This window comes from Macrosteles quadrilineatus, unplaced genomic scaffold (genome assembly GCF_028750875.1).
Source record: "Macrosteles quadrilineatus isolate MER2022 unplaced genomic scaffold, UCM_ALF_1.0 Scaffold_2__2_contigs__length_208266976, whole genome shotgun sequence".
In the NCBI taxonomy this organism is placed as follows: Eukaryota; Metazoa; Arthropoda; class Insecta; order Hemiptera; family Cicadellidae; genus Macrosteles; species Macrosteles quadrilineatus.
Genome location: NW_026542595.1, coordinates 105,607,429 through 105,633,132, shown reverse-complemented (window position 1 = coordinate 105,633,132; position 25,704 = coordinate 105,607,429). Strand labels below are relative to the sequence as shown.

The 25,704-nt window shown below is 34.4% G+C and overlaps 1 protein-coding gene across 1 annotated transcript; it reads right to left on the bottom strand.

Moving 5' to 3' along the window:
* Window positions 1-505: 505 nt before the first annotated feature.
* Window positions 506-24,688, bottom strand: LOC128986519 (septin-2). The gene is made up of 9 exons (XM_054406927.1): window positions 24,532-24,688; window positions 20,148-20,265; window positions 16,771-16,913; window positions 14,355-14,548; window positions 9,480-9,591; window positions 8,409-8,601; window positions 5,946-6,073; window positions 4,195-4,368; window positions 506-2,897 (listed from the first exon to the last, which is right to left on the bottom strand). The coding sequence occupies exons 1-9, from the start codon at window positions 24,559-24,561 to the stop codon at window positions 2,721-2,723; spliced, it is 1,269 nt and encodes a 422-aa protein (XP_054262902.1). The 5' UTR covers window positions 24,562-24,688; the 3' UTR covers window positions 506-2,720.
* Between the last annotated feature and the right edge of the window lie 1,016 nt (window positions 24,689-25,704).

Below are 25,704 nucleotides of genomic sequence, written 5' to 3'. Positions count from 1 at the left end.
TGTTTATTACACATTCTATTCGTCTTTGCATGCTTTCAACCATTCCTGTACATTGTTGTGGAGTGATACACATTGAAACAGAAGTTTTTAAGTTAAAGCAGCAATTTAAATGAGCATCTTTTCTTTTGGGCCACCCTGTACATTAGAGCATTGTTGACCAATGAAATGTTACAGTGAATATTCCAAAAAATTGTACATTGAAAATTCCAAACTACCTTAAAAATTCCTATATTAAAATTCAATTTCCTGCTTTGGTGTTATAAAATGTAATTTAATATTTTTCCTTTTTTTGAAGACTACATTAAATGTACTAAATTTTAGTACAAGGCAATTGATAATAATAATGTACACAATAATGTAGTAATAATGTACTACATCGTGTCCAAATAGGTAGACAACATACAACATCCCTATAAATCTTCAATTTTATTGTCAAGACAAAAATATAAGATTTTCAAAACCAACAATCAATGGAAACTGGGAGAGCAAAATTATCAAAACGATCCAGAGATAAATTACTTTATTACAAATTGTATTACGACAAACCAAATAAATACTCTTATAAATATATAAATTATATACTGGAATACATAATACTAACTCAATATAGCACACGCTGGATGGGAGGTTTTTGTGCGGAAATTAAGGGGATTATGGAAGACAATTAGAGTTTTTGGGAATAAACTCCTGGGGATTATTTTGTGTATAATGTTCTTAAATCAAATAAATCTTTACATAATCAAAGTTTTAGGATTGTAAAAACCGTTCAGGGTTGTTAAGATTACTTCAGGAAAAAACTTAGAAGTAATTTTCCCCAAATTGTAAGACTTTTTTACCCTCCCATCTTGCTAAACCATTCAAAACATAAGAAACTATCATAGCAGACCAGACTGGAATGACTCATACTACGGTGAACAGGCTTTAAATAGCATCGCGAAGCCAAAAAACAATTAAATGCAAAGATCTAGAATATCACCAGCTTAAGTATCTGACTGTAGTAGTAGCTATACGATCTAAGCTATTAATTTGAATCATAAAACACTAGTGTTTAAAATTTACTACAAATCACCAAAATGTCAAAGATTAGTTGTACTTGTAAAGTAGCAGTCTTAACAGTTTAAATAATTATTTTTGTTAATTGAAAATTGTATTGAATGACTATTAGTGATCAAATATAACTTTGGAAATAATAATTTTCCTAAATAATTGTGTAAGGAACAAATAGCACAATGTCGTTATAAATGCATGTGTTTTGTTCTTGTTGGTGTCAAAGAGACCTCTTACCGAAACCCTCCTGGTCTTATAAAATATGGAAAACCTTTTAGTCTTCTTCAAAATTGACTCCTTAGTATAATACGAAACTAGACACCGCTGAGGTTGAAAAATCAACAAAGAAATTACCAGTTTCTTAACACTTTTACTTTTATTCTTACGTTTAACTTCAGTTAACATAATTTACATTTTTAGCTGATTTCGTTCTGCGTGAGCTATTGTCACACAGACAAATAAAGATTTTGAGTTTGATCTATGGCCATCGTAGAAGTTAACTTGATTTGAAGATGTTTATAAAATATGTAAAAGATTTCTCTAAAAGGCTTGGACAGAAATGTTGATTGGGAACTTCAAAAGCATATATTTCAGGAAGTGACAATGACGAAATTTTTGTTAGAAGTAAAACCAGTAAATAGATCAAGGTCAACATCTGAATCTACTTAATGCTTGTGCAAATTGTTCGTGAAGGGCTCTAAGCCAAAATCAGTTTTTGTTTTGAACAGGCTAACCTGTACAGTGGGTGAATCTTTTCAATATGCAACACATAAATGTATACACTTACAAAATTGATCTTTTTTATCCTGCATTGGTGTACTTAGGAGACTTAATGATCTTTCTAAAGCCTCCGGACTCTTTTCCTTCCTGCTCCATCGCTTTCACCTCACGCTTTTCTATTGTCCTCTCGTTTCTTTGTGTTTCTTTTCTTTTTTATATGGTTATCTTTACAGGTTGCTTGATTTAACTGCTAAAGCTGAGGCGTCTGTACACCTTATAAACGAATCCGGTTTAGAGGTTTTGGGCAAGCAACCTTTCTAGCAACCCCTTTCTAGATCAGGAGGCCTCCTAAGCGCTTATGCACAATCAGAATACCCCTGCCGTAGCAAACCTGCAGGCTAAGCAAATTACTATTTGCCTGATCAGGTTTCCATTCAATTATTCCCTAATGATAAGATTTATTCCCTATATAAATGGGAAATTCGCTAAAAGGAAAAGCATAGCAAAGAAACAAAGGAAACAAGAAGAAAGCAATGGAGCAAAGATAAAACAAGATTTTGTACAAGACTTTTAAAGATCATGAAGCCTCCTAAGCATCAATGCACAACAAAAAAGATCAACTTTGTGTATACAGGATGTTTCAAAATGAAAGAGCAGATTTGACATGTATATTAATCATAATCTGCTATTTCATTTTGAAACACCCTGTACTTATGTGTGAGAATATGCATCCACTAAACAGGCATCCTGCATTATACACTTATAAAAGCATTTAACTTCAAGGATCCCAACTCAGCTTCCAACATAACAGCAGTTAGAACCAAATATTCTCCTGGATGTTTTGCAGAGTAAAAGACATTCAATTGAGCCTTGACCTATTGTCTGCCTTCACTTCAACACTGAACTCGCTTGTTCACCGTAGGCCACACACTTTAGCGGTGGCTTGAGGAATCTCATTTCTTCTTACTCTTCCCCAGCGTCAGTGTGTGGTGACTGCTGCCGAGCTGAGCCAACTGAGACTTACGACGGTTGAACTCCACAATCGTGTCCTCCAACTTGGACCGAGCATCGTCGTACTTCTTCTTGTCCTCTGTGTGCTCCTTCTTTAGTTTGTCAAACTTGGCGTGAAGCTGGAAATATTAGAAATATTGTTATTTGTTGAGGTTTACGAGAGTAAATTTATCTACAGATTTGTCATTAGTAAGAAATCCGGATAAAAAATTCAACAATAAATTCTTAAAACTTTACTTTTACAACTTCCTGGCTACCATTACGCTTTAAGTCAACTTTCTCATCACCTCCTACTTTCCTTTATTGAAGATGTCGTCAGTAACAGTGAATTATTCTAATGTCATGTATAAAGTTATGTGCTTTTTGTGCCAGATTGGTCTTTCCCCTTCAGAATTTTGATTTGTAGAATAAAGATAATAGCAGCTAGCTTTCCTTGAAGAAGTTCAAGTCATAAAAAACACAGAAGAGACACAAAACATGCAATATTTCGTCCACTGGGGGACTACCAAGTGAGGAGAAAGAGAACAATGTGAAAAAATATTGGGTCTTTTGTGTTTCTTCTGTGTGTCCGATGACCTGTACTTCTTAAAAGTAAGTTAGCTGCTATTCTCTTCATCCTACAATTCAAAAGCCTTTCATTCTAACTAATCTTCCCTTCATTATATAGCCAGGCCCAATATATGGGCATGACAAAAAACACCCTAAGAGAAAGAATGAATGGCCACCGCCAAGATGTCAAAACGGGTAAAGAAAAACCTGTGGCCATCCATGCCAACAATCACAACATGGACTTTGATAGTTGCTTCACAACTTAAGTAATAAAATCACTTCCAAAGGATGAATGCAACCCTTCCATGTTAAGAAGGTGGGAACTGGCATTCCAGTATATAACCAACTCCAGAACTCCCCCCAACCTTAACCTAAGATAAACCTGTCCCAGCAGCTAGCTAAATACATAATAGGCCTAGTTTGTATATAAAATATTATATGTGTGTATATATAAAGTTGTGTACAAAGTTACTAGTAAATAGACTAACGAGATGTGGCAACCCTGCATAGTTGACAACAGCTATCAGCCATGACAGCAGCCATCTTGTAATTTATAAACTCTCTCTACACTTGACAAAGTCCCTTAGGGGACAAAATATTGTGTGCAAAATGTTTTTCTACTTGTTCTATGGCCTACCCACACTTTCAAGGTAAGCTAGCTGCTATCCTCCTTTTTCTACAATTTAAAATCCTGGCCTAGAGCCTTTCCTTAAACAAAACTAATCTTTCCTTCAGATAAGCCTGCTATAAACTCAAAAACATTTTGGCTTGTGTGCTATATGTTACATCCTTTAAAATTTTTTTCCAGGTTAAGAATTATAAAAAAAACGTGATGCAAGTTTAACAATACTACTGAAGTCGGCTTACTTCTTTCTCTGCCTCCTTGAGTTCAGCTTCTTTCTCCTTCACCCTGATAACAAACATTTGTCTCATTTCATCCTCTTTTTGCTGCAACTCCTGCTTATGGTTGTTCCGCTTGGCTTCAAATGTCTGCTGGAAACTGATGGGCTTGTTCTCTGCATCCACATCTGTGAACCCCATCTGCAACAGCAGGTGAGAAGATATTTTGAACAATACATACATCTGAACAAAGATCATCAGCGAATTGGTGAGTCACTTGAGCGATGGAGTGTGAAACTGAAGCAGCCAGAGGTTGCTAATTGTTTCTTAAAAGGTTCATTCTTAAAGAAAAAAATCAATATAATTATAATTAGATTTACTATTATAAATCGTCTCAAAGATGATTTATTGCTCTTAGAAAATTTTAAATTATGAAATAAGTGTGACTTATCAATTTCAAAGGAACATATAATTATTCCTTATCGGGTTAGCTTATACATATTGTAAGGTTGGCACTTGCCTTTTTTTCCTATTTTCAATCACCATTTATTTTTAAATTCAAGAAAGAACACCTGAGATTCATTTATTGGTATAACAGTTTTTGATAATCGGGTTGAAAATTGTGTCATAGATGAGTACGTTGAGGATGAGAGCTGTGTTCAAGTTTTGGAATAGACTAACTACGGAGTCTATGGTTTTGGTAAAGTAGGTGAACTAATGTCAATTCAGGTATTTAAAAAAAATGTGTACACAGTTTTTACTTTGATGTACACATGTTGCTAGGTTGAACAACGCATCTAAACCTCACTACATACAAAGCATTCGGAAACATAACAGTGTCATCACATCTCATCGCATTTGCATAATTTGTTACCAATGCTGGACTAGGTTATGGATTTGGTTCCGCAAATGTTCAAGATTTGTGATAAAATTTCCTACAATTATGGTTCATTCCAATCCACGAAATACATGCACAGCTTTACGTGATCTATATGGCCAAGGCAAAACTACCCCATAAGTTAATAAATTATCAAGTAAGAACAGGATGATTAAATACATGGGTCGATGTGGCAAGAGCAGGATTTAAAATTGCTGAGATCGAAGTAAGAATGTTACTGCTTTCTGGAGAATCAGATATTTTTATCAAAAATAAAGATGAAGATTTACTTATAAATCCGGATACAATCTGAATGATTTTCCTAAAGCAGATGGAATTAGTGGTTAGTAATAAATTTTGACTTTTTCCGTAACATGATAGACTAATTATATGAACTCATTCTCCCATATAGTGAAAGTGGCTTTGGTATGAAACAAACTCATGAACAAATAATTATAAGACTCCTAAAAAACCTTTTGGGAAACCTAAAGCCGATAAAAAGAAAGGTAGGAAATATTGTGTTAAACGAATTCATCAATCACGTTTTTTAGGGAACACAATCGTCATACTTATTATTGCTTATCCTCCCTTCATATAACTAAGATTTTAATGACTTCACTCTATCCAACGCAGTTAGCTGAATTTACATAAAACCTCAAGATTAACCGTCGATTTCGACGGGGTTCCACTAGTTTGAAATGATTTGAAATTTGAATTTGATTCAATGAAAAAAAATTCAATGCATGTCATTTGTCAATGCATCCATTCATCAATGCATGGTTGATCTATCACACTGCATTTAATTAAATTCAGCTTAAATGCCGTATGTTGCTGTCTCAATCAAGTAATGAAGCGATTAAGAGTTTGAATCTGACCTATAGTATGTAAGTTGCTGACATACCTGCTCAAGCCGCTTCTTCCGGTAGAGCTCGTAGTGTTTGATGTGCGTCTTCTCCCTCATGTCCTCCATGTTGGTTCGGATGAGCATCTCTCGTAGCTTGACAAAATCACAGTGAGACTCGTTCTCCACTGCAACCAACATAGAGGGTAACTGGTTTGGTAAATGTATGTTTATGGAACATTATAAGTTATTTAGTAGGAGAGATTTTTCTTGTCCTAGGACGCTAGGCACAAGCCCGGAATTGTTTTTCACATTACTTCAGGAGACCTAGGGGTTGCGGCATTATCACATGGATAAAATCCATTGGTGATTTGGCGAGATTTGAACCCAGGACCTCTTGGACCGGAGTCCCATGCTCTAATTACTAGACCAGCTCACTCCCCCTAGTGGGAGGGATAAGAAGCAGGAGACTTTGATGGAGTGGACACATAATAAGAAGAGAAGAAAAATCAGCCAAAAAACATCCTGAAAGTTACGGTGGAAGGAAGAAGACCCAGAAGAAGACCAAGAACTAGATTGAGGGATCAGGTCCAGTAAGATATGAGACGCTTAGGAATTCAAGAAGAAGATGCTGAGGATAGAGACGGATGGAGACTATGAGTCACTGAGGCCAAGCACTGGGGTACAAATGGCCATGGCAGTAAGTATAAATTATTTAAAATATTAGCAAGTAAGATCTTAAAATTCTTTAAAATCCAATGGAAAAAAGATGTATACCAGTTCATTGATAGTTGTAACTACAACAAACTGTTGATTCATTGTGATGTGAAGGATGACAATTTGTTTGTATTTTATGGTAATATATGTTCATATTATAGTTTAAATAAATAAATTTGATCAAAATATAGCCATAAACAAGCAAAACTACAAAGTTAGTATTGTTCAAGGAAAGTCTCTAGGCCAGGATTTTGAATTGTATAATAAGAAGGATAGCAGCAAGCTTACCTTGAAGAAGTGTTGGTAGGCCTAAATAGAACATACAGAACAGACTCTACACTTGACAAAGGGGACGAAATATTGTGTGTTCAGTCTCTTATGTATCTACAATAGCCTACCTACACTTTTTCATGGTAAGCTAGCAGCTATCCTCCTTATTCTACAATTCAAAAACTACAGTTTTCTCCATACAAAAAACATGAGAATTTTAAATGTACAGTTTTTTTTTTATTTTCTCCTTAACTGTTAAGCTGCAAGTTCTCTGAGCGACCTTTGATGCTACAACAATGTTGCAATATACAAAACTATTTGCTTTTTTATGTTCAAAGGCTGAAATGCAAATTTGGACATGTTTGTGTTTTAGGAGTTTTTTTATCTGTTTTTTTTTTTTTAAATTAAAATGGTTATTTGTGTAACTAGTGGTGAAAGTGGCACTTTGCTGCACACAAGAGCAATGTTTACGCCTGCGGCTCGTGCTGAATGATCTCGAGTGCATCAAAGGCCTTTTTTACTCGTGTTACACATTATATTTTTCCTACAGTCACTATAAAGCATATAAATAATTAGTCTTTCAAACACTATACAAAACGTTTTTAGGTTAAGCTCGCAACACAAATGGTGCCCTAGAGAAAGTAGTACCCGCGGTCCGTATCACTCAGCTATTTTTCCTCGGCAAGAAATGTGCTCCGCGTTTTGAGAATATAGTTCCGTATGTTTTTGTAATTTGAAATGGTTTCCGCACCTAAAAAAATGCTTTAAAGGTATTTTCTTGTTTATTAAGATCGTAGGAATGTTTTAAAAACGTTTAAAAGAAAAGTCCAGAAAGTTCAGAAATACCGAAACTATAAACACGAAATGACAGGTTAAATTGTAGTTATAATAGTCAATCTCACTCACTATCATTATTATTCATAGTATTATTATCTTTAAGTGTTGCCAACCTATTTCCAAGCGTACACGGATTACGTGCATAATAGAACCACGCTTTTTTGTGTTATTTCGTTGGAATGCTGATGTGCGGCAAAGTATAAACCGTACGACAGAGTATAAACCGTGCGGCAAAGTATAAACCGTACGACAGAGTATAAACCGTGCGGCAAAGTATAAACCGTACGACAAAGTATAAACCGTGCGGCAAAGTACAAATATGCAGCAATTAGCAGCTTTCTGTACTATAAACAGTACAAGGAAGCCAACTTTGTCGGGTGACTGTAGGAAAAAAATATGTAGGTACTACTTTTCTTGTACTTTATAGTTTACAGACTTAATCAAATTAATCCATCACAACTGCTTTTTAACCTCTGGGGACATCAAAATTAAAAAGTAGATCAGCCCCTTTTGTAGGTCTGGGTACCATGCCACCAATGGTATTTATTAGCTTCTCTCCCCAATATGAGAAATTTGCAAAATAAATTTGTCAAGACTGTAAAATTATTACAGATGAAAAGGTTCAATCAATTCTTGTTTCGTACAAATCAATGTTTAAACTCTATCTAATGTTTAATATCTCCAGATGTACCAACATACCTTGAACAGTACCCCAGGGGTATTGGCGAGCCCTCATCATTTTGTTGGTAACTCTGATAAAGTCTGTGCTGCCGACTACGGCAAACGGAACATGAGAGTTCATGGACGTGTTGATCTCAGAGACGGACTCGTCGTCTGTAGGAAACTGGTAGATTTCTACCCCGTTGGCTGTCAGCTCTTGAATAATTTTTGTCTACAAGGAAAAGTCATCAGTGAAAAACAACCTTGTAAAACATAAATTTGACTGTATTATGAAAACTGTTCAAGTGTTTTATTTAATTTCATCACTGAATTCGTTACACAGTCTGTTCTAAACAAACACAACTATCACAGTTCATGTAGATATTTAATCTACGTTAACAGTAATAGTTGAATAGACTGTGTAACAAATTAAGTGATGCATTAATTGAAGTATTAATAGTTCTATGAAGGTAGGAGCGTAACTGAAACATTTAAGATTATTGAGGAAATTAATGAATAATTAGTGTTTAAAAAGTATGAAAAATTATGTACGGTATGTTTAAGGGAATGTATAAGAAGTTTATGCATTTGAGACTTGTTTAAGCGAGTTTGATTTGCACAACCTTCTTTATAAGACCCCGTTTGGACACAAAATGCAACTAAACACGGATGTTTTCTTCAACAAATAAATAAATAAAAATGCCTCTCACAAGATTCATAATTTACAACTGCTTTTCAAAATACCTCCTGGAAATAGTTATAAAAAAATAAACAAATTCTAAAGGTAGGCTAATATTGTAGATTCTTCTCAGATAAAATTGCCGAACTCAATCCCTTTTTAAAATCTTTAAACCAGGCATTTGGCTTTCATTTTAAACATAATTTCCAAAAATAATTGTAATCTCGTCAATCGAAATGGATTTTATCATATAAAAACTTTACTGTAATGAAAAACAACAGGAATGTGTCTTGCTCGTTAAAATCTCATAATTGGTTGTCAGGAATCATTCACTAAAAATAGCTTTTAATGAGAAAACATGGTAGAGATAATTCTCTTCCAAAACAATCGTAAGTAAAAACAAACAGAAAATGATCTATAATCATCCTTACCTTGAATTTAGAGAGCTCTGTTTTAGATATGGTATCAGCCTTGGCAATAATTGGTATGATGTTAACTTTGGTATCGAGTTTCTTCATACAGACTAGATCAATGGATTTCAATCTGTGGACAACATTTTAAAATAAATCTTAAAAAAAACACCCCAGCTGTGGCAAACCTACAGGTAAAGGAAGATTTAATATACCTTGTTAACCCTTAAAGGCAAAGGCCGCGCTCACAGCAACAATATAATTATCGGCAACTATTATTAGAGCGACTTCTCGTAGTATGCAACGATGCCAGGGACTAATTGGCTAGTTAATTTAATGCATCAGTTCTGTCCCAAGCTTCAAACTATCCATTTAATACATCAAATCCATTTCTTTTTTTCACTGCGTTTTAATCAGAATTTTTTTAGTTAGCAGTAACTGAATGAAAACAGTTTTGACTGTGATTCACGCTATTATTTGCTTGAAAGAGATGAATTAGAATTTCATTTTGTATTGTCTATTTTAGTTTTTTAGTTGTAAATTAAATTTTTCTATAGTATTGTAATAGCTGTAAAGTCTGAAGGATTATTTAGCGATTTAAAGACAAAATTTACAGTAAGATCAGAATAAGTAACTATTCCTTACACTACAAAACAAGACTATTATAGAAAACCTAAATACAAATTAACAGGATAAGCAGGCTTACCTTATAATTGTAGCATCCCACTTCTCTAAAGTAACACAAATGAAAACACTAAATATTTCGAGGCCAATGGCCCCTTTCTCAACATGAAGTGTCACTATAATTTAGAATCTATGCACAGAATCTAGTGACTCAATGTTGAGAAAGGGGCCATTGGCCTCGATATATTTAGAGTTTCAATTTGTGTTACTTTAGTCAAGTGGGATGCCTACAATTTATAAGCTAAGCCTGCTCATCCTGCCCTTTGTCTCCTTAGTTCTCAGAAAATGCACCCTTTTCAATCAAAACATTGTACAAATTTGATTGACATCATCACTTAGTAGTAAAATAAAAATAAAAATGAAATATTTTGAAAAATAAGTAAAATGTGATTTTATTCTACATCATGAAATATTTGTTCAAATCACACGATTCTTCAGTATGACATTGGAAGAGGCTAAGCATTAAACTAAGGTTTAAGGTTAAACTATTGTCCAAAATGGTTCAGATTAAGAGTAATTTTAGATAAGAGTAAATAGACCAACAGTTATGAATCACTAGAATGACTCATGCAATCCAGGGTGTCCACAGAAATTTTGTCATTAATTTCCCTGACTTTCCATGACTATCCATGACTATCCATGACCATTAACCATTGATTTCCATGACTCACGAACATAACTCACAAATTATAATATACCGTATACACACGAATAATACTGCCTAGACAAGTTATTTCACAGAAAATATTGAAATATGTAATAACAGATAACAATGGAGTACAATAGCATAGATAAAACATACTCCCTTAGTAGATTTCTCATCCTTATGGAACAGCTGAAGACAATTTTATTGTTAGTTCTGTACGGTTTATGTAGAGGTCGTGTGTAGAGGTACAGCCATTTAAAACCTCGTTTAACCAAATAATACGATCTAATCATAAACAATAACTTGTCCCCTAGTTATATAACCAAACAGTAAAGCACAAATCAAGAAATTAACCCTAAAATAATAGAAACAAAGTTTCGTCGACACTAAATCAAATCAAATCAAATTATCTTTATTCACTTTATACATTTACATACATGAATAGTGTCAACGCATACAAAATTGGTTATGCAACTTAATCTAAAAGACTTAACCATACAATTTGACAATTATTTTAGAATGTATAGCTAATTAATTTTTGATTTAGAAACTTGTCTATACTATAAGGAGCCAGATTAATTAAGAATGATTTTAATTTCTTTAAAAAATTGGGTTTGTTTTGATCTTTTTTTAGTAAGGCAGGCAAACTTCTTATGAATAAATTGCCAATATACGAAGGCTTCATTTTTGAAAGTTTCAGCCGATGATGACTTTTTACAGTAAGATTTTTCCACCTTGTATTGTATTTATGGGATACAACTAGCACCCATGTGTCACGTACATGAACTAGACACGAAAAACGTGCTTCAAAATTTACAATGGGATGAGGAGTCTACTTGTGTTGGTTAGTCTATGACAATAGGTACAACAATGAACTAATACAAACTCAAAACCCATAAATTGAAATTGTCGTACATTTGTGAAAAATTTGGAAAATGCTACGATAGTTGGGGTTACGACCGACTAGAGCATTGAAAGGTACCCTGGAATCCATCCATCATTGGGGATTTCCATGACTTTCCATGACTTTTTACCTATTTCCATGACTTTCAATGACCAGCATTTTTTTCCATGACTATCCCTGACTTTCCAGAATGTGGACACCCTGCAATCATTGGGCCTAGTCATAACTCCAATTGCAGTAAACGATTTAAGTATTGTATTGAAATATAATAAATCTGAATGTAAGGTATCAAATACAAAAAAGGACATTTATTATTACCAGATACCACACAAAGTCCACGGAGAAAGTTGTCTATCATTTACTTTATTCAAAATCAATGGGCATGACATAAATCACAGCAATATCTTTATTTTCAATCAAACAATTTGTTAAAATGTTAATTTATTTAATTACAATAATTGTGCATCATTGTCAACTCCTGTGATCACGGCAACATTGTGACAACTTTTTGTAATTGTGATATGATTGCATAATTCCATAAACTAAATTAATTTGTAAACCACTTTTTGTTAATCATTTGGGAATAGAAAACCCTTGGTTTTATTAATTAGGCCATGAATAAATGCATACAATCATTGTTGGGTTTAACTAACTAAATGAGATTCGATTCTCAAATTCATCCGATTGAATCTCTTATTGTTACTATGCTATTGATTGATAATGCTACCAAACAATAGGTAGGCCTAGAGGTTAAAAATTAACCGTTTGGACCACTCCCTTCCATAAAACGTAAAAATACTAATCACATCTAGAAAAGACAAATAAAAATAAATAATTTCTTGAACAGAATTGTACGTGTTGTTAAATTTACCAAAAGTACATAAAAAGTATGTCTCATCAGGGCCCGTTTAACCCATACGCGAACTACGCGGCCGCATATGGCGCCACGAAAAAGTGGCGCCAACGGAACATTTTTTTTACGTGAACAACGTCATTTTGTTTATTTTTACTCAGAGTTCAAGTATTCAAAGCACCACAATAAAGGCATTTATTCTGTTTGTACCAACAGCACTTGAAAATGTTGTATATTTGTACAACACTACAACTCAAGGACTCAATGCCATTTGCAGTTTCGATTTGAACTGAGCTGACGCTCGGCAGTCGGCAGCGTCAGCGCCAGCGCGGCACTTATGGGTTTCATTTCACGAATCACTCATGCTCGAGATAAGCAAGCGCGCAGCGCCACTTGTTACAACAAGAAACTTCCCCTTTCTTTCACTCCTTTCTGCCTGCCTCTGATCCTAGAGCAGAGCACTACGTTGTATTGCACTCTTTTAGTTGTATACATAGGCCCACGATTACTAGAAAAATACCGGTATGGATCATAAACATAAACAAATGACGTTGTTGGCCCGAATCCTATACTAATAGCATTGAACATATGTTTTGGCAGTTCCATTTAAGCAACGTTAAATAATGTCTATTTTCGGGCCAAAAACGTCATTTGTTTATGTTTATGATCCGTCCCGGTATTTTTCTAGTAATCGTGCGTAGGCCTATACCGTATCGGTATCGTATTGGCATTGTTTTGATGATTCATGATTGATGATAAGCGAATTATTACGAGTGTTTTAAGTTTAATTTATAATTAGCGCATTAAATAAAAAGAAAGTATAAACTGAATGAATGAGTAAAACATATTGCGAGCAGAAACTATGATAACAATGGCAGAAAAAAATAACCGTCTGGCACTTATTATAGAAAGCGTAAGGCGAATTTGGAAGAGAAAAAAAGCCAAATCAATGAGTAGACTTTAGTAGAAATCATCTGGTGGCGAGTCCAGTCAGCCCAAAGAAGTCACGATAGAAGACGGCAATGACGTAGGTATTTATTTATTTATTTTCCAAGGAAAGATTAAAACAAGCAGCTGATCACAAACGGCAAACATTACGTCATTGCCGTCTTCTATCGTGACGTCATGCTTGACGAGCATTACATTACGGCCTGATTTTTTAGTGTGTCCTTGGTTTTGCTATAGTTTATATGATAAGTAAAAGTGTATAAATGTTACATTTCTGCGAATAATAAACAGCCTTTTATTGAAAGTTAGTATTCTCCTACCTAAACTTATAAAAAAAATTCTTCCCAAAATTATTGGGAAAAAATTCACAAATACGGTTAAGTTATGTTCATGGGTTTGGGGGGGGGGGATTCTAAGTGGCGCTGATTCGGGTGTTCGCTTAACTCTGAAAAATTCCTAGAACCGGCCCTATGTCTCATAACACTTAAAACATATATTCACACTTAAACTGTTGACTGTGACTCACAACAAGGTAAATACAAATAAATTATGTTAAGAGGACACCATAATAAATTCAAAGGTATAAAGAAAAAAAAGGTATAAATTATTAGGTTTAATCGAAGGAATAAATTCAATTAGACACTATAATCACCATCAAACCCAATAAGCGAGGAAGAGTGGATTCGAGTCCAATCAAAATTGATTACCACTTACCGTATTTTATAAGCATCATCTTATGAGTCAACAGGATAAAACAAAAGTAAATATTTTAAGTGTTAATAGACATATTATTATGCAAGGTACTTTAGACAAATTTTAAATCATTTATAAATGTTTCTGGATATTTTTTAATTTGCTCACCCGTGGCCAGTGGGACAGATGAAGTACAGACAGACGTGGATCCTACTGTCATGATATGTGCTCAGTGACCTCTTAATCTTCAGCTCCTCTTGCAGATAAGCCTCGAACTGAGTGTCGATGTAGTCCACCACGGCCTTGAAGCTGTCCTGCTTGTTGATCTGATCTCCGTAGCCCACGGTGTCTACAATTGTCAGCTGTAAATTCGATACTTACAATGCGTAAAATCCTTGACAAAGTTATTGGTTCTGCTTTTAATTTCCAGGGTTGGTGTGCTAAATACTATAATGTAACCTGCTTTGATACGATCTTGTATTATTACTCTGATAAGGATAGGAATATTTGTTTAATTTCTGAGCAAAAAAAATTTTTTTCAAAATATTTTACATGTTTGAAATTTGTGTCCCCCTAAATCAAAATAGTTATTTGTGCAACTAGTGAGCAAAGGGAGCAATTGACTCACTCGAGAGAAATACTTACTTAGGAATGGTTTCTCGAGTGAGGCAATTGCACTTTGCACTCGAGCTGCACATTATATTTTTCCTACAGTTACCATAAAACAAATAAATTGGTAAAGAAATGTAACATATTTTTACACAGAAGTGATCTTTTAATATGATATTTAATGTCAAGTGACAAAACAACAGTACAACAGCTGACCAGCTGATTTACAGCCAGTGCTGCCAACGTATTTCGCGCGCATACTACCTTGTCTGCATGTTACGCGCTCACTATTTTGTGCCTTCACGTTGCAAATCTGGAGTGAGACAAAGTAATTAGAGTGAGACAATGTTAACATTGTCATTGAGCATTGTCATTGTTAACATTGTTGTCATTGAGCAAATTGGCCACTTTGCTTTCTCAAATCAGTGTGAGAACATGTACATTATTAGGTAACTGTAGGAAAAAGTGGTTTTCGAAGTGATGTATTTGTGTATTGTTTTAATGTGTGTGTGGATGTGTACAGAGAGCTACAGACTACGTTTTGGTCTGATTTTGATGAAATTCGGTACGTGGGTACTAATCCATGGTATTTCTAGGCCATGATTTTATTTTATAGAAATTTTTATTATGATGACGATTTTCCCATAAAACCCATAAATTTACAAAAGCGATTTAAACGATTTTGATTAAAATTTAGTATGCTGTGCCCTTTTCACAAAATGGTGCAACCCCAAATGCTGTACGGTAAATATTAAGGCCGTAGAGGCCTGTGTGTGGAACGTATCCAGCAAAGCAAGGGGTGAGCCGGTAGGCCTACAGTACAAGAACTGTGCTGATAAAAAGTTGTGACATTTCCAGGATCTGAGCTCATGACATCACTGCCTTGGGCTTGAAGTCCGTGACGCGCTGCCGACTGAGCCACTAACTTCAGCCAGTTAAAATAAAATCTCTAGATTAGGTTGTTGTAACAATTCAAAAGATGTTACAAAAATAATCCTATTCTCAGTAATCTATTGACAATATACAATATATTGACAGTATAGTTATTTCATTAGTTCTTTTTTAGCGAATTTCCCATATAGGGAATAAGCTATTACCGTAGGTCTCATGGTAAGACCTAGACCCGGGACCGATTTACTTTTCGTTTTGAGGTCCCCAGAGGCCAAAAACACCATCCGTTCAAATTCATATATATATATATATATATATATTTATATATATAGGTATATATTTATATATGTGTCCGTTAGCGCGATAACTCGAGCAAAATTGATCCGATTTTGATGAAATTTGGTACAAACGTGTAAACCTACATTTATTCGATCGAGTTCGCGAACCAGCATAATCGGACCATGGGATCAGGTGTTTATGGGGGGTTTTATGGGGTAAAAATGGGTTTTTCTCATTTTTGACCCTAAAAACTTTAAATTTCTAAATTTCTCTCAAGACCATTTTGAAGAGCTTAAAAAACCAAATAATTTAGTATATTGAAGTTTTTTTTAATGTTCATTGACTACGGAGAAAATTAAAGAAATTGTAAATTTAAAATTCCCTTGTTATTCTTATGGAGAATAAATAAACTGTTCTAGTTTGCTTGTTTATGGATATATTTCAATCAAATTTGGCAATTTGGCTTATTTCATACTAAGCTATCAATATTTCAATTGAAAAAACACACCTCAACATCTTTCCCGTAGCAGCAAACCTAACTACTCACTAAAATTAATGTTATTTAAATAGGAAATAAATATGAAAATTGATAGGGAATATTTTAGTAGAAATCAAGCCGGGTGAATGGAAATTCGCTTAGTATGCAGGTTTGCTGCGACGGGGGTATTAACATTTCAGATGGTGTTCCTAAAATAATAGGCTATTCCCAGTAACGTATTACCAGGGTAATAGGCGACACTTCGGTAACAGTATGATTTATCCTATTTTGTTAAATAACTAACTGACTACTATCTGACTAGCTTACCTTTAGCCGAACATTGCTCTCTTGGAGTTCGTAAGTGTGAGCTTTAAGCTTGACAGAAGGTAAAGTGTGAGGGCTGGGGGTCGACTCAAAATTGGTGTTGAACAATGAGTCCATCAACGTAGACTTTCCCAGGCCTGTCTCTCCTGTGAAACAAATCAAAATTAACTTTCTCAAACTGCAACCATTTGAAGGAGTCCTTGTTTAGAAGTACTTAGGAGATAAACAATGTCAGCAATTTTATTCTTTCTTCCATTGTTAACAACACTTATCATGGGCAAGGAGTACTAGTAGTTGTGATATTTTATAGAGAAAATTACAGAAGCTGAAACAACTTTCGAACTGTAATCTTAACAGCAATATGGATTTTGTTGAGTTAAGGGCTATAAAGTGCTTGATTTTAATCAAAATCGCAAGCAGTTTGCAAAAACAAATTTCTAATATTTTATAGGTAGGCCTACCCCTTTTTGAAAAAAAAAATCATAGCATAATTGAAAATTTAAATTAAAAAAAAATTAAAAGCCTGGAGAGACAATAAATTAGCACTTGAATACAAATTTAATGAAAATTGGACCACAGACATCATATAAATGGACATCGATATGGAAACCGCTTTTTAGATACTATGTACATTAGGTGACCATTAGCTGTCCTCTATGTCCTATTTAAAAAAACTGTATAGGACCTAAAAATATTAAATTAAATAACTCAACTGTTTTAGGAACTATAATAACTTTTTACTGCATAATATATGAATTTATGATGTAAAAACATTAATTTATAAGTGGAAAATTGTTCTAATTAATTAGCCTATGATAAAATTGATACATTAATGGTTCCATTTTGTTTTGTAGCCTATCTATAAAGTTTACGCAACAACTCCAAACAACAGTTGCGGGAGGATTACACCCCTTGTAAAATATAAATGTCATCAAAGGGCAACTTTGGGCTGACATTTTCTGAGGGTCAATAAAGACTAATCTTCTTCGAGACAAAAAATATTATTAAATCTAAATGTTACTTTACACTACTTTTTTCTTTAAAATTTGTTTAATTTCACAGAATTGTTGAACACGTATCTTTTATTCATACACAGCCTACTACTACATTTTATTAAAAATTATTAAACAATTTCTAAACATAAAATTGACAAATAAGATTATTTTTAAAAGTACAGAGTCGTTTTAAGTATGATAATTTAAAATTAAAACCTAACAACAACATTGGCATGGGGATGTGTCTAATTATATCAATAGTTTACCTTCCAAACTTAATTAGGCCTGTCTGCATTTTTTTAAACATATTAGGGCCTATGTGATCGTTTTTCACTACTTCAGAATTCCCCCCCCCCCAGGGTTTATCACACTACCTCTAGGGGTTGCGGCATTATCACTTAGATAATGTAAACTGGTGGGATTTGAACGTGGGACTTCAGGGACCAAAGTCCCATGTGATATAACAGTTTTTTTTTTATTTTTTTTTATTCTCTCTAACTCTTTTTCACCGCATCTTCACTTTGCAGCCCAGTAATAGTATTCAAGCCATAGGGAAGTGACACCATTAGGCCTAATGCCGATGACAACTAGAACTCCAAAAGTTGTTCACAGAATTTGAACAGTGATATCACCTATAGTGGAATAGATTACAGAATAGGACTGGCCTTTGAAGAGGTAGGGGATGCGACGTTGCCACGTCGTTCTTGGCCGGTGAGCTGACTTTCACCTAGAGCCCGGCACCCCCCTCTAACGTCCCACTTGTAGGGTAGTTCAGTTCAACACTACAAATTAATACTTTATTTGTTCTTGGTGGTATTGGTTAGTATTGTTTTTTTATATCGTATGGAACACAAAATTCATCCCATACCTTTAATGATCGTTATACAGATCATTGTTGAAGTTTATATTGGCTATACAGTGTATGTAATATTGAGGTAACAATTTCCCTCTGCGTAATGTAGAAGAAAGTTTGACCAAATAATGTTGGATATGACCCATCAACATATTTCTGATTTAGATTTAATCCAGAATTATTATGGTTTGATTATTTGCTATACTGTACAATTGTCTTTAAAATGGCTCAAACAGCTACCAAATGCAGTTTTTGAAAAATATATAAACAGAAAATTAATAAATTTATCAGTAACATTATATGACCAAACAATTTATATAGCAGTTCTAAAAATCTTCTAAAATATTGCTCAGCTTATTGTTTGATACACGAAACAAAATTAACATGGAAATGAAGAGGATAAAATCTACCATATTAATTATTCATTTGAGATGGGGACATCACCTATGAGCATATTTTAACCTAAATGTGAGTGAAGGATGAGTGTAGAATGGAGTGAGATGCCTTTTGTAGCTTTGTTACTGGCCTGTTTCGAAATTATAAACGCACTTTAAGGCAATTTCTTGACCAAACCAGAGGATATGCTCGAAACGCACAGGTCGGCTGTCGGGCAAAGACTGAGCGCGTGGCACAACTTGGCAACAGTGGACAGTTTTCTGAAAGCTTATTGGATACCGCTTGCCCTCACCCCACCCGACTCGAACTGGTTCCGGTCCTATTCTGTAATCTATTCCACTATAGTAGGCCTATTAAGCTAGGGTAGTCATATTCATTTGTGGTTTAGTATGGTATCATAGGATTCATGATGGAAAGAACTTCAGATTAAGATATCAAAATTAAAAATTCGGGTGAAGACACCTTTGTAGAAAAATTAACCACTTAACCCTTTCAGTGATAGATGCGACGATATAGGCCTATTGTTGTGCGTCTTTTACCCGAAAAGTGCTATAGAACAATATATTGGTGTTCGCGCTTCATCTGAATAGTATATGGGCATATTGGTTGACTCGGGTGTTGTTTCGAAACTGCGATGGTTTCATTCGAAACCTCATACGATCGAGGCCCAATATTACGTTCCTTAGCACTTTTGAGCAATTTATAATTTACAGATTTTTTCCCTTGCACACTAGACTTTGCCCTTGTGGCAAGATTAGCACTCATCGGACAAAATAAGTAATTAACTCGTTTTATTTTGGAAAATTACAAAAAAGCTTCAAAAAGGTTAAAAAAAATGAATCTATATACCTGTCATAGGTGACAAATCCAGAAGGTGATTATATGAACCAACCAGTCTATCAAAACTATTAGCGGAAATATCCACTTCCCTACCCCAGCATCGACTAACAACACTAATTACGATCCACGAGGATCTAAGTAACTTATGTGGATATCTATCACACAACCTTCAATGTCTACAAATTAAACAAATAATATTCCTCACTTGTCCAGGAAGGGTTGGTCAAAAAGAAGATGAGAATAAAAATAGAAACTCCAAAATTCTGGTTAAAAATTCAGTTAAAAATATCACATACCAATGCAGAGAATGTTGAAGATGAAGCCATTTTGAACACTCTTATTGACAAGCTGGTCAGGAAGATTATCAAACCCGACGTGGCCCGACAATGGGAGTGTTCTAATATTGTTCTCCACCTGAAAAACAAAGACGTTAAAATTTATTTAAATACATTTTAAGGCTTGAAGAAAAGGGTTTTAATTAGGGTTCTTTAATGTAAGAAACGCCAACTATGAACTAGAAAATAGATTAGGTGAGGTAACTTATAGATAAGTTGCAATGAACCAAATGATTTTTGTTAGGTACATGCAGACTGTTTTGGAACAATTGAAACAAAGAGTTTTTTTTTTCTTCAATTAAAGCATTTAAAGAATTATAAGTTATAAGCTTGTAGCTTTTAAAACCTAACTGTTTTTTCCTAGTGGGTATAACTTTGATATGACTCAATCATAATTTTATTGATTGCAACATGTGATTGGGTTTTGGTTAGGCCTAGGCTAAGCTGAGTTAGGCCTATCAATTGAATCTACTGTATACTTTTATTGTTTAAAAACTAAAAGGTTAAAAAATTCAATACACTAGGCTACCTATTTAAAAATGTAAGTATTTTAAAAACCTACGCTTTGTTTTCCTATTATAACCAATAACTTCAAAATACTTGATACAGTCCTAAATTATTATTTTGTAGGTACTTAAATGGTGTAACTTAGGTATCCGTTGATATAAATAAATTTGCATAAAGCTCGACCGACAGGCATTAAGGCGATGCCTAAATAAGAACTAGGCCTAGATGTATTAATTAGGCCTAGTCCGCCAGTCTGTCTATACCTCCATAATGCAATGATATTCCCTATGGAAAACATCATTGACTAACGGTACAGAAACCCCTTGGCCTAGAGCCAATGACAGAATCATAGTTAAGATAAGAATATTTGTAGGCCTATATTTGAATGGGGATATCAATATTCATCTGCGGTGGTAATTATTTACCCTATTTACACTGGGATTTTATGTAGGCCTAACTTTGATGCTTGCGCATTTTTAATATTGTTATTTCATTGTGTTTCACCCACTATATAATTGTGCAAAAACAGCCTGGAAGTTGCATAAATTAACCCTCCGAGTGTCCCTTGTTTTGGCCTTAATGTCTGCCTATTTTTGGCGCATTTGCAAGGTTTTATTAAAACGGATCTGAAAAGCTTAAAACAATGTTAATTCTACTGTTCTATATACCATTTTGTTTGGAAAATCATGGGCTTCAATATCATACATAAAACCTAAGGAATATTTTTTTCAAAAAAAATTTTTTAGGCAAAAATAAAAAATAATTTTGGAAAAATTGAAAAAAAATAAGTTGGTTCGCGCTCAATGAAATTGAATAAATTATAGGCCTATAAATATTTGAAAATAGCCAATTTGTTCTAAATTTTATGAGGATTACAAATATATAATAATATAAGGAAGTAGATTTGCAAATAAATAAGTTATGGGCAAAAAACAGATTTCAGTACATAGCTTTTAGCTAAGAATGCATAGCCTAACCATAGCTAGGAATCTGGCTGATAATTTACATCAATATCACTACCTACTTCTTCAGGATCATCAACCAACCCTTCAAAATCACTTAAATCTTCTTATAATGCACCACGTATATCACTACTTTTGATTTTTAACACTAAAACAATGATAAACATAATAAAACACATCAGTCATCGGTCGAGGTTAACTAACCTGTTTACAAATACGCACGTCAGCTGTATGCTACAATTACGTTCGGCTCGGAGAACATACAGCGCTTAGAGACAGACCTCTGGAGAAAGCTTAGAATATTACAAAAAGAACGATACCTAACTCGATCCAGTTCAATCCGATTTTGTCAGTCATAGAGCCTTCGCCGTAAACAGTGTTCGTGAGTCGCTGCAGCGACGCATGACACTACACAAAGTGTGTTACGCGTCGCTGCAGCGACGCATGAGATTCGGAGGGTTAATGAGTCGCTTCATTATAACCTAACCTTTACCTTCCTAATCTAACCTCACTTCAAAACACTTAATACAGTCACGAATCCGCATAAAACCCGACCTACCTTCCTCACATGCCTGAATAAGAACTGATTATTTGGTTTCAAAACGAATTGATTTGATTTCATTCCGCATTAGATCAAGTATTAACAGTTGTTTGCTCTTCTCACTCAGTCCTTAGGCCTACTCCTCACTCTTCACTCAGTAGGCCTACGGACCCGCCCAGACCACGCCATATTACCATTACAATTACCTTCAGTAGCGCTCAATTATACTTAGATTCGTAATACTAACCTTCGTTTTACAGCCACTACGGCCACTTAGGAATCTCTCCGACAAAAACTGATTGCACTTTTGGATTCAGCGTTAAAAATAACTGTAAGTAAGTTAGATATATAAAAATTACATCATACCCCAGTGTAAATACGGTAAATATTTGCCTCTGCGGTAAAAAAATTGTAGCTTATTTGGATTCAAGAGTTAGCCTAGGCCTAGGCCTAGTCCTAAAGTGTGAAATTGATCAAAGTGATGAATCTAAAATTTGGTAATTATATCGACCTCCGGACCTCACACGAAATTAAAAATTTGTTTTTTAAAAATGATCGAAATTTCACGCTGATTTCAAAAATAATTGTCATTTTTTCGGAAACGTCCCGTTTTCCCGGAAAATGGGAAAAACGGGAAAAATATTTTTTTTTCAAAACCCATGGTGTGGGTACTCAAATTATGCGGAATTTCCTTCTGAACAAGAATATGTAAATTTTATTACGATCGGACCACTATTAAGTAAAATATCACGGGAAAACGGGGAATTTTTTTTTTGCTCAAAACCCATGTTGTGAGTACTCAAATTGTGCGGAATTTCATGCTGAACAAGAATATGTAGTTTTTATTACGATCGCTTTTAAGTAAAACACCACCGGACAGGTTAACTAACCTAACATAACCTAACTTAGGTTTATATTAGGTTAGTTTAGGTTAGGTTAGGTTAAGTTAGGTTAGGTTGGTTTAGGTTAGGTTAAGTTTGGTTAGGTTAGGTTAAGTTTGGTTAGGTTAAGTTTGGTTAGGTTAGGTTAGTTTATTTACAATACTCATATTATTGATAAACTAACCCAACCTAACCTAACTTACGAACTTAGGTTAGGTTAGTTTAGGTTAGGTTAGTTTAGGTTAAGTTTGGTTAGGTTAGTTTAGGTTAGGTTAGGTTAGGTTGGGTTGAGTTTTTTTAGGTTAGGTTAGGTTAAGTTTGGTTAGGTTAGGTTAAGTTTGGTTAGGTTAGGTTATGTTAGGTTAGGTTAGTTTAGGTTAGTTTATTTACAATACTCATATTATTGATAAACTAGCCCAACCTAACCTAACTTACGAACTTAGGTTAGGATAGGTTAGTTTAGGTTAAGTTTGGTTAGGTTAGTTTAGGTTAAGTTTGGTTAGGTTAGGTTAGTTTAGGTTAGCTTACTTACAATACTAACCTAACCTTACCTAACCTAACCTAAACCAACCAAACCTAATCTAACTTAAACTAACCTAACCTAAACTAACTTATCCTAACCTAACCTAAGTTCCTAAGTTATTTTCGTTATTAGTTTATCAATAACATGAGTATTGTAAGTAAACTAACCTAACCCAACCAAACTTAACCTAACCTAACCTAAAAAAACTCAACCTAACCTAAACCAACCTAACCTAACCTAAACTAACCTATCCTAACCTAACATAACCTAATCTAAACCTAAGTTAGGTTATGTTAGGTTAGTTAACCTGTCCGGTGGTGTTTTACTTAAAAGCGATCGTAATAAAAACTACATATTCTTGTTCAGCATGAAATTCCGCACAATTTGAGTACCCATAACATGGGTTTTGAGTAAAAAAAAATTCCCCGTTTTCCCGTTTTTCGGTGATATTTTACTTAATAGTGGTCCGATCGTAATAAAATTTACATATTCTTGTTCAAGAGGAAATTCCGCATAATTTGAGTACCCACACCATGGGTTTTGAACAAAAAATATTTTTCCCGTTTTTCCCATTTTCCGGGAAAACGGGACGTTTCCGAAAAAAACGACAATTATTTTTGAAATCAGCGTAAAATTTCGATCATTTTGAAAAAAATAATTTTTAATTTCGTGTGAGGTCCGGAGGTCGATATAATTACCTAAAATTTAACCCTTCAAATCACCACTAGGCTATATTTAGACTCATTGTAGATAAATATTTAGCTGTAAATATTAGAAGTCTCAGCTTAATTTATATCCGCTGGACAAGCTCTCGGAGTTTTCTAAGAAGGCGAGTCACGTCACCAAGCCCAGTTATACAATCGTCATTAATATCTATCTATTGTTATATACTTTATATTGTTATATAAGTAGGTGTTTGTTGCCTACTTACAGTATTCCTCTCAACCTCCACAGCAGCCATCTTCAAATTATTAGTAGTCGATTACTGATGATAATTATCAGTACCTGTACTTTACTTTCGACAATAAACTTAAACGAACAAAGCCGCACAGCCGACAACTTCACACCCAACCTGACGTCTTGACAGCTTCTCCCTAACTGAAACTGAAATGAAAACCGACTTGACTGACTGAATGAATATAGTGAATACTGAACTGGACTGGACTCTGCCTACTGTACCGTACCACACTGACTCATTGGATTGACTCACTGACGTTTGACGGTATCTCAACTCAACAACTCAATAACACTAAACTCAATCAAACTCAAATCAAAACTCAGTTTATTAGCGAATTTCCCTATAGGGAAGTAGCTATTACCGTAGGTGGCACGGTAAGACCTAGACCCGGGACCGATTTACTTTTTCATTTTGATGTCCCCAGAGGCCAAAAACACCATTCGTTCAAATTTTTATATATGTATATATATATATAGACATATATATATATATATATATATATACGTCCGTGAACGCGATAACTTGAGTAATTTTTGTCCGATTTTGATGAAATTTGGTTTAAAGGCGTAAAGCGGGATAAACTTGAATGAGTTCGCGAACCAGCACGATCGGACCATGGGAACGGGGCTTTACGGGGGGTTTTATGGGGTAAAAATTGGTTTTTCTCACTTTTGACCCTCAAAACACAAAATTTCCCAATTTCTCTTTAGACCTTTTTAAAGAGCTTAAAAAAACAAATAATTTAGTATATAAAAGTATTTTTGCTCGATTGTTAGTAACGGAGAAAATTAAAAAAATTGTAAATTTAAAATTCCCATGTTATTCTTATGGAGAATATTGTCAAATGTTGTAGTTTGCTTTTTTATGGATATATTTTGATCAAACTTGGCAAATTTATTTATTTTGTACTAAGCTATCAATATTTTACTCAAAAACACACTTTATTAGTTTCCTTGTAGCAGCAAACCTAGGTACTCGTTAAACCTAATGTTATTAAAATATATTTAACTGAAAATCAATTCAGACAAATAGAAATTCGCTTAGTCGGCAGGTTTGCTGCGGCGGGGGTATTTATATTAGACTGTGACTGTGACTCAATGGTGAACACTGAACACCGAAGAAGACCGAAGTGAAGGTACGATGCCA

Coding starts and splice junctions, on each gene's coding strand:
- LOC128986519 (XM_054406927.1), bottom strand. CDS start 24,561: ATGGCTGCTGTGGAGGTTGAGAGGAATACT. Junction 4,369..5,945: donor GGAAGAAGCGGCTTGAGCAG/GTATGTCAGCAA, acceptor CTGCTGTTGCAG/ATGGGGTTCACAGATGTGGA. Junction 2,898..4,194: donor TCAAGGAGGCAGAGAAAGAA/GTAAGCCGACTT, acceptor TAATATTTCCAG/CTTCACGCCAAGTTTGACAA.